Source organism: Brachypodium distachyon, chromosome 4 (genome assembly GCF_000005505.3).
Source record: "Brachypodium distachyon strain Bd21 chromosome 4, Brachypodium_distachyon_v3.0, whole genome shotgun sequence".
Lineage (NCBI taxonomy): Eukaryota > Viridiplantae > Streptophyta > Magnoliopsida > Poales > Poaceae > Brachypodium > Brachypodium distachyon.
This window is the reverse complement of record NC_016134.3, coordinates 1,765,870-1,779,408: the sequence shown is the minus strand read 5'-3', so window position 1 is coordinate 1,779,408 and position 13,539 is coordinate 1,765,870. Positions and strand designations below refer to the sequence as shown.

The following is a 13,539-nucleotide window of genomic DNA, read 5'->3' as shown; positions in this document are numbered from 1 at the left end:
CTAGCTGATCATCTACGACGTGGTGGCGGACAGCTGCTGGCCCGCCGTCGCTGCCACCGCCGGACACCGGATGCTGTGTAGTTATTGATACAGACAGCCAAATTTGAATCTGAGAACTTTTACGGCACCCTGGATGATTTGTAAGCCGTCCATTGTTTTGATCTAAGGCCAGGTCCAATTTAATTAATCAATACCCTCTAATATTCTAACAGAGCTAGATATATATGGAGTATCACTCGAAAAACAAGGGTGGTAGAGTTATAATCTAACACAAAGATGTATTAATAAATGGCAAAGAGTATGCATATGTGGATCAAATAAGAAAACTCAATAAATATAGTTTTTGAGTAACAGACAATCTGAACCATTAGATTGAAAAAATAGAGGGCTTATATTAATTTGGGGTACTATAGAAAAGCTCTAATAAATATAGTTTTTGAGTATACAGATAGTTGTTTTTACATCATAAACTTGGATTACGAGGAATAAAAACTGTTAAAGAGGTGAATTGGACAAAATAACGCTACCTGATCGATACTCCCTTTTTACTTGGAGGAGTACAGGTCTGGTACCGTCTATATGATTGACAATTCATTAACACACTTGTACATGTATGGCTAAGTGTCGATGTGTCATTGGTCCAAGTGGCTCTGGTAGGCATTGGACCCGGAAAATTGAGTTTTCGAGGTACCGGGCACGCATGTGGGGTTCATGTGAGACGATGCATACTCTTAGCTTGAAATAATTTCGGAATTAAACTACTGGGAATGATTTTGCCGGGTATGAGCGTTCTAAGGGCGTCTTCAACAATAATATGTATGTTAAGTTGTAAGAAAAAAATATGGATGATGTCATCTACATGCAATCGGTCATACCACCACTCCAATACGTAGTACGATACATAATCAGTGTCTCTTTTAGTACAAATCTGTACTAAATCTGAAACACTTATTATGGATCGGAAGAAGTATATATGTTAGTTATCCAACAAGAGGTGAGATAATATGTATGGCTGATCTCTCATCTTGATTTGGGGCTTGTGCATGAGTTGTTGTATGTTAATCTGCGTACTCTCATTGGAATGAAAATATACATAAAAAATGCATCTGTGGATCAAATAAAAAAAACTCATAGCATCTTGAAACACTTGAAAAAGCTCATATGTGCATTGCATCAAACACCATAGATGCACAACAGCGAACCCGAATTGTTCATGGGTCCAACCAAATCGCCCTTTTTATAGTACATGGAGGAAGTTGAAGAAGAAACAATCTAAACTGTGAAAAATTCTGTACTAGCATCGTCTCCTGGTTCTAACCAAATCTCGTCCACAGCGCGGGGTGAAATACAGAGACTGCAGTAAACTTGACACAGAATCCAACCCAATTCTGTACTAGCATCGCTTTAAATAATAATAATAATAATAATTCTGTACTAGCATTATCTCCATGAACGTGGGAGGGGCTGATTCGTCCGAGCGAGTACACTAGCTGGCGGAGCCAATAAAAAGAGCATTTTTGCTGAGCCATTCATCCTGCACTAGCTACTTACTGCATACAAAACGCAAAAGCAAGCTGCTCTGTCCACTGACCTTGATTAGCGGCCATGGAGGAGTTTCTGGTGAGCGCGGCGACGGGGGCCTTGGGACCCGTTCTGGGGAAGCTGGCGACCCTGGCCGGCGACGAGTACAAGCGCCTCAAGGGGATCCGCGGCGAGATCGAGTCGCTCTCCCGCGAGCTCGACGCCATGGACGCCTTCCTGGAGAAGATGTCGGAAGAGGAGCCTGAGGACCCGCAGGACAAGGCCTGGATGAAGGAGGTGCGGGAGCTCTCCTACGACACCGAGGACAGCATCGACGACTTCATGGCTCGCGTCGCCGCCGGTGACGATGGATCTGACCACGGTATCATGGGCAAGATCAAGGGCTTGGTGGGCCGGACCAAGGATCGACACCGAATCGCCAAGGCCATCGAGGATCTGAAGAGGCAGGCCGTGTTGGTGAGCCAGAGGAATGCCAGGTACAGATCCGGCGAAACATCCGCTTCCGTCTCCAACAAGTCCAAGGCAAAGCTCCTTCTTTTGGAAAACAATATATGTAGCAATTTTTTTTTATTGATGTACTCCGTATCAATGATCAATCTGACGATACGTGGTATAAAACCGGGCTGGCTGCAGATTGACCGCAGAGCTCTTGCCATTTTCGAGGATGCGTCCAAGCTGGTCGGTATTGATGGCCCCAAGGATGAAGTGATCCAGCTGTTGGCCGACAACGGCGAGCCAACGCAGCAGCAGAAACCGATCAAGCTGGTCGCCGTCGTTGGGTCCGGAGGATTGGGGAAGACGACTCTGGCAAACCGAGTGTATCAAGAGCTCAAAGGGGGGTTCGATTGCCATGCTTTCCTGTCCGTATCATAGAATCCAGACATCGTCAGAGTTATGAGTAATATTTTCAGTCAGTTGAACAAGGGATACTCTTCTCCTGCCAAGGAAGACTTGCCGCAACTTATCACCAAGATTCGGGATTTCCTCACCGACAAAAGGTACTGCTTCAGATCCTTCTTAATTGGCTTTTCAGTGGGCTTATTGTTTGATGAGTCCGAGCTTGCTATGGCATCCAAACTTAATTGTCTAAACTTTGTTACCGTTGTTGCAATTAATACATTTGTTATTTAGTTAAAGTGTTTGTACAAGTAATGTACTCCCTCCGTCTCGAAATAAGTGACGTGGATTTCGGGACGGAGGGAGTATATAGTTATCTTCATGATGGCGCAGTTTTGACTGGTTGTACAAATATCTACCAAAGTAAAGGGTATTATGTTAAATACTGTTGTACATGCTGAAATACATGTATTTTATGAACACTTATTGGTCTTAAGTGGACAGAATGACATTGATAGAGGTATAAGAAAGTTAGATTGGCATTTCTTCAAGTCAAGTTTTTGTAATGGCATATCTCCAACAGGTGAAATAGAGTGGCATAGGTCCAACTAACCCTTAACCAAACCTAATACACCATGTGTTACTCCCTCCGACCGGTATTACTTGACTCAAATTTGCTCATGTATGGATGTATCTACGTGTAAAAAGCGTCTACATACATGTAATATTTTGACAAGTACTTCCGGCCGGAGGGAGTAAAAAAATTGAGTTACTATCTTTTCTTCGAAAAGGAGCGGCTATTTGTTAACTATTGTTTCATCTTTTCGTACCTGTCTTTTGTGTTCAACAAGCATGATATTTATTTATTTTCATTTGCAGATACTTTATTGTAATTGATGATATATGGAAGGTGGAAACATGGGATGTCATTAAGTGTGCATTTCCCACAACCGGTTCTGGCAGTATAATAATCACCACCACTCGTATAAATGTTGTCGCTCAGTCATGCCGATCATCATTCATTGGCCATATATATAATATGAGGCCTCTTAATATGGTGCACTCGAGGCAACTATTCTATGGAAGACTATTCGACTCTGAAGAAAAATGCCCTTTGGACCTTAAAGAAATTTCCAGCCAAATCTTGGAAAAATGTGCTGGTTTACCATTGGCGATCATTGCTATCGCTGGTTTGTTGGCTGACAAGGCAAGTAAAAAGGATAAATGGGAGCAAGTGAAGGATTCAATTGGGCGTGCACTAAGAAATGCTAGCGTCGATGTAATGGTAAACATAATATCTCTTAGTTACCTGGATCTTCCTCGTCATCTTAAAACTTGTCTACTGTATCTGAGTATATTTCCAGAAGATCATACTATCAATAAGGAGAATTTGATAAGGAGATGGATTGCAGAGGGATTCATTCATAAGCAAGAGGGTTATACACTGCATGAGTCAGGAGAGATGTGCTTTAACGAGCTCATCAACAGGAGCTTGATCCAGTCGGCAGAGCTAGACAAGACATTCGGTCATGAGGTGAAGAGCTGCCGAGTTCATGACACAGTTCATGATTTCATTGTATCCAGGGCTGTTGAGGAGAACTTTGTTACTATAATAGGTGTGCCTGGTGTAAACCCCGACCCACGAATCAAGGTTCGTCGGTTGTCTATGCAGAACGATGGTGAGATTCCGGCGGGTCTGGTTATATCTAGTGCCCGGTCACTCCATGTTTTTGGGCGTAATGCGAAGATCCCATCTCTGTCGGAGTCCAGACTCTTGCGTGTTCTAGACTACGAAAACTGCTCGCAGTTGGAAGATGATCACCTTGCGGGTATCGGCAATTTGTTGCACCTCAAGTACCTGAGGTTCAAGAATGCAGATGCCCTGAGAAAGCTTCCGGAACAAGTAGCAAGGGCACCACACTTGGAGATTGACATACTCTATCACAAAAAAATAATGGAAATTCCTGCGACCATCAGGCAGGTCAAATGGTTGGCCTCTACTGACATTAACTCTAAAGTACTGTATGAAGCCACAGCCATGCAAGGATTACAAGTGCTGCGCGGTCTCAATGTTTTTGCACAGTCAACTGAGTTTCTCGTAGGGCTTGGCCAGCTGAAAAAGCTAAGGGTGCTGGACACAATATTCTGGACGTTCCACATGATGGAAAAAATTGAAGAAGCGGATTCGTTACTTGGGGATGTGAAATTTGCAAAGATAGTCTCTTCCATAGCTGAACTAAGCAAAGCTGGCCTCGAGTCTTTGGTCATTCAAGCCCTCCTGACGGTAGGCAGGATCTTTGAGTGTGAGTACTGGTTCCCGGAATCTGATACTCCGTACAGCCTTCGGGAACTTGTCATTGCTTCGGTACTAGTCCGGGTTCCAACATGGATGGCCCGACTCGTCAACCTTGAGAAACTGCGCATCGGAATTGATCGTATTGGGGAGGAAGACTTGGAGATCCTGGGAGGCCTGCCCTTCCTGCGCCATCTCTGGATTCAAGCGTGGTGGCATAAATCCGTAAAGACGAGGCACCTGAGTTTGAGGCTGCCATCAAGAGAGCGATGGAGGCCCATCCCAACCGTCCCACCTTTATTATTTCCTACTCCATAAGTTCCAAAATATTTTTTTTCTAGTGTCTGACCACTCATATTGGATTATTAGTAAATGGATGTGACTAGTTATTGGCCGGTGCGGGTTTCAAGAGAAAAATGAGATGTGTTTTGAAACAAATGAGAAAAATCTATATGAGTTGTGTTTTGAAATGGAAGTAGTACTAATAGGTGGCATTAATTACATTTGCACTTACGTTTATCCAAATGTAAAATAAAGCGTTGCATCAATGCTGAATTTTTGGCATGGCGGTTGAGTTTTGTTTGTTTTTAAACATTTCACCTTGTCTTGCGTACTTAGATCCTTCTTTGCTTGCCTAATACTCCGTATCCAATTTTACATATGTATATGTTTTGCTGTGTTTAAACATCAATACTAAAACTGGAAAGCGTTTATATGTTTTCTTGTCACTTTCTGCAAACGATTGGGTATTGCCTACTTGTGGTGACCATCTCAAGTACTCTCTCCGTTCCTAAATAGTTGTCGTGGTTTTAGATCTGAATTGATGGGTTATAAAGATCTTTGGGGCGGAGTCGTTTACTCAGAGAGGCCGGCCCGGGAAGGAATGAAAGAAACGGTCGTGTTCTTCGATCCATATCTGAACGCGGAGCTTTGTCTCCAGCTGCTGTTGACTCGTAGCGTCCATATTAACTCCACTCTATCGTACGCGTGGAGAAGTCAACAGACCAGATCAGCTCAGCTCGGCACAGCATACGTGTACGTGTCCCAAGAGACAGACCAACAGTACGTGTGGTGCAAAATCAAATGAACAACCAAAAGGAAAAGAGCATTGTTTTCTGTTTGTTTACGGAACTCCAAAAATTTATGATCGAATACTTGTACTACTCTTCAAAAAGAAAGAAAAAATGGTTTGCACTTTAAGACGTGCAGACCAAAAATTTGGATTCTTTCACATATGAGGTCGACGAGACCGCGGAACGCAAACAAAAATGTTGGTGTACAATCACTGCTGTCGTACATATGCCGTCGGCCGGTCAATATTTGAACTAACAGCGAGCGGAGCGATCTTCTAACTGAGACATAAGTAGCCACGAGAAAGTGATCGCGTCTCGTCTCCGATGGTTTCTTGGCTTCGGAGGTGCGGCGGATGGTGGCCGTTCGCCAGCGGAGCGATCTTAATTTCGTTTCTTGTTCTAAGTTAGGGTGACGGCGGCATTTTGCGGTCAGAGTAAGGTTCTTCCCGTTTTTCTCGCTTCGGTGGTGTCCCTAGCACCGACGGTGGGCGTGTGGAGCTATGTGTGTAGCAAATCCGTTGGGATCCGATCGACTTTCTTCTTCTTTGCTATGGTTTTGGGTATGGCTTTTTCAATCTATGGTTTTCATTTTTGGCGATTTTTGTTCCGGTGCGTTGGTCTTTGGGGTCTTTAGACCGTCTACCACTATACTACTATATGCTCTCCTTTAGCAACCTTCGTCGGCCTCGGCTTGTTCCAGTGCTCGTTGCCGTCGCTATGTGTTCCAAGAATATTTTTGTAATTTTTATTACCTTTAGGGATTTTTGCACTGTTGTTCTGTTGATGATTATTTGAACTAAACGGATACATTATCACGAACTATGGCATATGAGTGGACAAAAGTTTGGTCATTTGGCTTAAAACCTAAAGTTCAACTGTGGGAAAGACAAAATTATACTATATAGGTCATTTTTAAAATGTTACCATCTGATGTTATTGTGCCACTATGTTAAGCATGAAAAAACAAGACTTCAACAGAAAAATCACATTTTTTTAATTTTTTTATGAATTTGTTATGATTTTTTCAATCTTCAAATGTCTACGGGGGACATCAGTGGCGGGCCTTGATATAAAGCCCGCCACTGATGTGTGTTTTTGTGATTTTTGCAATTTTTCATATTTGGCCGTTGGTGACGGGCTTTCCGTGCCCGTCACTAATGTGGGTTCATCAGTGACGGGCGTACCACGCCCGTCACTGATGAGACTCATCAGTGACGGGCAGGGAAGGCCCGTCACTGATGACCCGTCACTTATGTTGTGTTTTGTAGTATTGATGGATTCGTGAAGGCTGGCTTTGGGTTTGGATCCTTAGGGAGTCATGTGGTGAGGTCCTGTGGATTTTGAAGCATGAAAATGACCTCAAGCCCATGGTTGAGCCTTACTTGTCTGACCGTTCGGTTCACGGTCATGGTCCCTGGGGTTTAGAAGATATTAACTATAACTTATTTCGTTTTCCTAAAGACGAAAAGAAGACGATAGCTCAAGAGAAGTTAGAGTGGTAGTAGGACAATGGTTATGATGGTGTTGAAAGTGAAGACATGGTTGAAAATTTCTACGACTGCATCGAGAACCATGATGCTGGTCACCACGATGGTGTTGAAAGTGAAGTCATGGTTGAAGATTTCTACTTGGAAGAGAACGGGAACTGGGACACTGGTCATGATGGTGTTAAGACGAAGACATGGTTGGAAATATCTACTCGGAAGACAACGAGAAAGCAATAGTTGTGGAAAATGTCAATTTGAACTTTTTCAATGATGGTGCACTTGGAAACGGGGACATGGTTGAAGATTGCTGCTTATTGGATGACATGAGAAAGCTACAATCGAAAAGAACTCTCAATGGAACTCCAACGATGGTAATTCTCTTGACAATGGATATCGCAAAGCCAAAGAGTACTTCTACTGGGATACGAAGATACTCGGGTTCCACCCATTTAAAGAGATTATCTTCTTGAGCGAATCGTTCCAGACGGGACTAGCCTATCACTTGAATAGCTCGGAGATGGAAGTGTTGGGAAACATATACCCCAAGGAGTATGTAAGTTTTAAAGAGTTGGCTAATGAACACGAGAGCTTCCATTCTTCTTTCGTGTACACGCCATGCCGGATCGATGAGTTCCGTGATAGTCGTCGATGATCATCTCAGATGTTCGAGCAACGGAAGAATTCTTTTGCACACGCAATGTTAAGTAAGTAGGTCAATTTCTCCCGGAAATATACACAGTTATATCATGTTTTCTTGTTTAGTTTTTCAGATTCGTGTAATACTATTTCTTCTTCGATTAGTACGTAGTGTTACTGCTAGTGGCCGCATTATTTGAATCATGCTGTCATAGGAATATTTTATTCTTGTCTGTTTGGATCAAGCCTGCTGTGGCCGAATCGACTCTACATACATGGATTAATTGTCCGGATACATACAACTCCTTGCCTCGTCTGGAATGTTTGTGTAGCCGAGAATTGGAATATTGCGAATTCACTCAAATTCGCTGCATTTGTTTTTTCAAATTCGACACAATTCACCACCGAAACTGAGACAGAGAGCGACTCATGTTGAGAACTGCATGCAGAAGCATAATTTAAGGACCGACGGACGATCGAGAGCATGCCGCTGCATGTGCTGGTGCGACACGTGCGCTTTCAAGCGGTGAAGTGTCCTGCAAATAGGTAGTGAGCCAGCAATGTGCGCGCCCAAAAGGCTGTGGCTTTCAAAAAAAGAAAAAGGCTCAGGCTTTACTTTGCTCTTCGTCGGTGCTTACGTGCCACGTAGGTGCACACGTGTCGCGTCCCACGGTGCCACGTACGTACGGACCGGACACCGCATGGCCGAACTACTTGTCCCTGCTTAAACGGCCGCATGGTCTATCTGCACGTAATACGTCCGAGAAGCATGCAGCTAGCAGGGCCGCCGAGGCTGGGGGGCCGGACACCGTGGGGCCGCCGACGCCCGTCGCCCAAGGAGAAGATCACCGGCACGCCGGGGGACGGCGAGGGCTTCTCCAAAGGAGTGCCGGACACACTACAAAACGGGCCATTCGCGACCCCATCAGTGGCGTGTGGAGCGGACACGACAGTGATAGCAAACTATCAATGGCGGGTACACCTCCACACGCCACTAATAGGATGCTGATGGCCCATGTCTCGTCCCCCGGGGCAACCATTAGTGGCGGTCAACCTGGAAACCGCCACTGATAGAGTCGCTATCAGTGGCGGTTAAATTTTAGTAAACGACACTGATAGGCTGGTTATCAGTGGCGTTCTTTCAAGTATGTATTCGCCACTGATGGTTGGCGAGCATCAGTGGCGGGTTCTCGGCTGCGTCCGCCACTGATAGCTCGGCCATATAAATAGGTCGAGCGGCGGCGGCTGGTCGCGCGCTGCGCGTCTTCTTGACCAGCTGCGGCCGCCATTAATCCTTCTCGACGGCGGAGCGCTGCCGCGGCGGAATGGCGCCAGCCACCAAGTAATCCTTCTTCTTCTCCTTCCTCCCCTTCTTCTTCCTCTCCTTCTTCCTCCCCCGGCCCTCCTCTTCTCCTTCCTCCCCTTCTTCTTCCTCTGCCCGACCCCCCTTCTCTCCCCCTGGATCTGGTCTCGGCCCCCAAGCGGCACTGCCGGCCGGCCGGCTGGCCCCCGCCCTTCTCTCTGCCTCATCTTCTTCCTCTCCCCTCTAGCTCTCTCCTGCAGCAGGCCGGCCGGCTGGCCCCCGCCCTTCTCTCTGCCCGGGCCATCTTCTTCCTCTCCCCTCTAGGCTCTCTCAATCCCCATTAATTTGGTCACATTACTCTATGCAATGTGTTTTCAATTCATACCCGGTGATGTAATTTGTGATTAATTGCTTCAATTTCTTCTATGTTTTCTTAGCTGGTCTCTCCGTGGTTGGATGTATGAGGAGAGAATGTCGGCTTGTTGGGTAGCAAAATGGGCCACATTTTCTGATTTCGCGGTAGCTGATATGAAGAGTAAGGGCAATGTGAAGATGTGTTGTCCATATGACAGATGTCGTAACACAGTGATGCACCTGCCTGTGGATGTTGAGATGCACGTAATGGCAAATGAATTTGTAGAAAGTTATTTTTGCTGGACTTAGCACGGGGAGGTTGCGGTAGAAGTGGATAGTGGCTTTGAAGAAGAACACATAGAGTTCAACCAAAGTGGTGAAGAATATCGTGGTGACGACGCCATGGATGAAGAAACACCAGTCGATGAAGCTCCGCGTGGTTGGATGGGGGAAATGCTAGATGACGTGCACTTACAGAATCAACTGCAGGACCCCGACAATGCCACAGATGAGAAGAAGTTCCAGAAGCTAGTCGAGGACGCAAACACACCAGTGTATGACAATGCCGGCATCAACAATAATGTCCTAGAAGTGACACTTGAACTTCTTAGGATAAAGGCAAAATCTGGGCTTTCTGACAAGGGCTTCACGGAGATATCGAGTTACCTTGCTACAGTCTTTCCAGAGGGCAACAAATTGCCTAAGAGCACATACGAGGCGAAGAATATTACCTGCCCGCTTGGATTAGACGTTGTGAAATATCATGCATGTCCCATGGACTGCATTGTATACACGGGACCGCACAAAAACAAGGGCAAATGCCCAATATGTGGTACTTCACGATACAAGAAGAAAGATGGCAATCACGACGAAGTCGATGAGGAAGAAGTGAGGAAAGGTCGGCCGGCGAAGATCGTCTGGTATCTTCCGATGGGTAGTCGGTTTGTGCGTTGGTTTCAGAACTTGAAGGATGCGGTGAGACTGGTCTATCACGATCGGCGTGAGAAGATGTACAACCAGATGGAGAGTACCGTACAGACAATACTGAAGCTGGAATCCTCAAACACCCAGCCGATGTGGCTCAATGGAGGACCTTGGACGCGGAATTCCCAGATTTCGCCAGTGATCCCAGGAACCTAAGGCTAGGGCTGAGCACTGACGGAATCAATCCATTCGGCAACATGAGCAGCACGCACAGCACATTGGCCAGTGATCATATTTGTGTACAACCTTCCTCCATGGTTAATCATGAAGAAGAAGTACATCCACCTGTGTATGCTCATTCAAGGCCCAAAGCAACCCGAAGCTGACCTAAATGTTTATCTTCAGCTAGTGAAGGATGAACTTGCTAAACTTTGGAATACAGGTCAAGGAGGAATACTTCACCCTTAGAGCAGCATTGCTGACTTGTGTGCATGACTACCCAGCAAACGGTAATACATCATGCCAGTGCACAAAAGGGTACAAGGCATGTACAAAGTGCGCGGAGAATACAATATCGGAGATGTTGCCCACATCACACAAAATTGTGTACATGGGACACCGACGGTGGTTGCACCCTAAAGACCCGTGGAGGCTTGATGCGGAGAGCTTCAACGGAAAGGAAGAGCACGAGGGTAAACTTAGGGAAAAGTCTGGCTTTGAAATCTACGATATTGTCAAGGATCTAGAGGTTAGGTCTGGGAAAGCAGAAAATGTCAAAGATAAGGACGGCCCGGACACCTCCATATGGATGATGTTCTGATATATATAAATATATATATATATATATATAAATGAACTGTGTGATTTCTGTGTATAATTCTAGTATATTAACCTGGGAATTAAATAAATTAAACAATTTTTTTCAGTGCCGTAAACCTATCAGTGTCGGGCGTTGACCGTCACTAATACTCAACTGCAACCGCCACTGATAAACTATCTGGGCCTTTCGCGCGGCTCGCCGGAACCTATCTCTGTCGGGCCGTAGGGCCAATCAGTGTCGGTCACCTAGAACCGACATTGATAGGTATCCCTATCAGTGGCGTGTATTTGACCCGCAGTGGCGTGCGGCCGCACGCCACTGATAGCCAATTTTGCACGACACTGATAGCCAATTTTGCACGACACCACCTCGCCGCCCGACGTACCAATGCCTCCGGTCTCGCCGGACGGCCGATGCAATGTCTAGCCACAGGCGGAGCTAGGTCGGTGGCATGGTGGGGCAATGCCCCACCCTAAGAAATTTCGTCTTCGGTGACGGACCCGCCGCCGGGATGGAGCCGGTGCCGGAGGACGCGCCGCGGCAGACGCCGCCAATGCTCGGGGAGCCGGACCCTGTGGGCCCGCCGATGCCGTCGCCCAAGGAGAAGATCACCGGCACGTCGGGGGACGGCAAGGCCTTCCCAAAGGCGTGCCGGACACCACCCCACCGCCCGACGTGCCGATGCCTCCGGTCTCGCCGGACAGCGGTAGCAACGTCTAGCCACAGGCGGAGCTAGGTGGGTGGCACGGTGGGGCACGCCCCACCCTAAAAAATTGCTGTTATGTGTTATGTATACATGCACGCTCATGTACGTTGTTGATAATACGGAGAAAAATACAGAAAAAGCCAAAAAAGTAATCTCTTCCGTTATAATTAGATCTCAAGCGCTTGCGATGGCCAAACCTAGTGGGCCACAAAGCAACAGATCTTTCACCGGCTGCCTGGAGCGCAATCAAGGAGCAGCTGCCGTTGGCAGACACTAGGGAGCAGGCCACGAGATGACCAGGCAAGTTCCAATCTTCATTTAATTTAAGCTTTCGCCCCACATTACACAAAACTAGATGATACCCCGCGCGTTGCGGCGGGAATTAGGAGGATTTACATGGTTGGACCTAAAGATAAACATTAGATATCAGTCGTTACTTCATTCAAAACTTGAAGATGTCAATAGTGTATCTTGGCAACTTATCAACCACTTGTTCATTCAAAAATGGGGAAAATAGATAAGAACAATTCAGTGCCTTGCCCTTTTTTCCTTCGATCCATAATAGCCAGCAGATTAGAAGCCAAACAAAATGATGGAACTCTAGCCCTCCATGTACCATAACCATATACATCATTCATTGTTTGCATATAGGAAAGAAATCAAATAGCATAATATCTGAGGGATATCCGAAGGTACATAATATGACCCCATAGGCGTTTACTGTGAGTATTTTCACTTGTACCTTGTAGTGCATCCTTCCATCTCTGTTACTTGCTTATATTTATGTACTGAGCTGGAAGCAAGATAGATAACATACATACATCATAACTCATAAGTAGTATTAGCCACTGTCTCAAAAAGGAACCTAGGATTTTTGATTGAATGCAACCTTAGCAACTTTTAATATCTAATATATATAACGAGGAGATGAGAAAGTACAGAACATCATAGGCCAAAACAACTAAGCTTTTTGAACCAAAATCTCATACTGCATAATAGGGGTATTGTTCTATTTTAACAAACAGTTGGTGGGTGACCAAGTGACCTGTTTCTACACAGCACTATCATGGACAATTTGGGCAAGGATCTTCGCTCAAACAAACTAAACAACACCATATACACATGGTATGAGATAGAACTCAAAAAGACAGTTGAGAGAGAGACCAGCGACCAATTTCAGAACCTATTGTTTGAGTGATTGTTGAGAGAGAGACGGTCATCTCCAGAAGCCATCAACAACTTCCTTCTATTGCTTGAAAATCTCCTGCAAATGAGATAAATTGATACCACTTATTCATTATTTATTGTGAAGAGAACCTTCAATTAATCCTGTAGCAATAAAGACGAAAAGATAAATGAAAGAACTCGTGAAAGAAACATATGCTTGTACCAGCAAAACAATTGCAAGAACAAAAGAAGTGAGAGATTGGATCGAATCTAATATTTAAAATCAAGATGAGATGGAATCATAGGAAGATGGTGACCGGTGGCTGTAGTGGTATTGTCAAATAATGGATCTCTGGCCATCGTGCACAATCAGTTCACTCAAAATTTGAAACAGAAG

At 45.4% G+C, this 13,539-nt stretch overlaps 1 protein-coding gene and 1 pseudogene across 2 annotated transcripts; both read left to right on the top strand.

The window, feature by feature from the left end:
* Positions 1 to 1,512: 1,512 nt before the first annotated feature.
* On the top strand, positions 1,513 to 5,236 carry LOC100831390 (annotated as a pseudogene). The gene is made up of 3 exons (XR_001407695.2): positions 1,513 to 2,064; positions 2,176 to 2,540; positions 3,259 to 5,236. The product of XR_001407695.2 is annotated as a putative disease resistance RPP13-like protein 3 (transcript).
* Positions 5,237 to 7,283: 2,047 nt separating this feature from the next.
* On the top strand, positions 7,284 to 11,269 carry LOC104584833. Its single transcript, XM_010240566.1, has 4 exons — positions 7,284 to 7,429; positions 9,609 to 9,789; positions 9,835 to 10,500; positions 10,892 to 11,269. Exons 1-4 carry the CDS (start codon positions 7,284 to 7,286, stop codon positions 11,267 to 11,269), a joined length of 1,371 nt encoding a protein of 456 aa, XP_010238868.1.
* Positions 11,270 to 13,539: the final 2,270 nt, after the last annotated feature.

What these genes read in the sequence shown, in the direction of transcription:
- LOC104584833 (XM_010240566.1), top strand. Translation starts at nt 7,284, where the DNA reads ATGGTTGAAAATTTCTACGACTGCATCGAGAACCATGATGCTGGTCAC. An exon ending in GGTGTTAAGACGAAGACATG is followed by an intron (nt 7,430 to 9,608) that starts GTTGGAAATATC and finishes ATGTTTTCTTAG; the next exon opens with CTGGTCTCTCCGTGGTTGGA. An exon ending in TTCAGAACTTGAAGGATGCG is followed by an intron (nt 10,501 to 10,891) that starts GTGAGACTGGTC and finishes TTTGGAATACAG; the next exon opens with GTCAAGGAGGAATACTTCAC.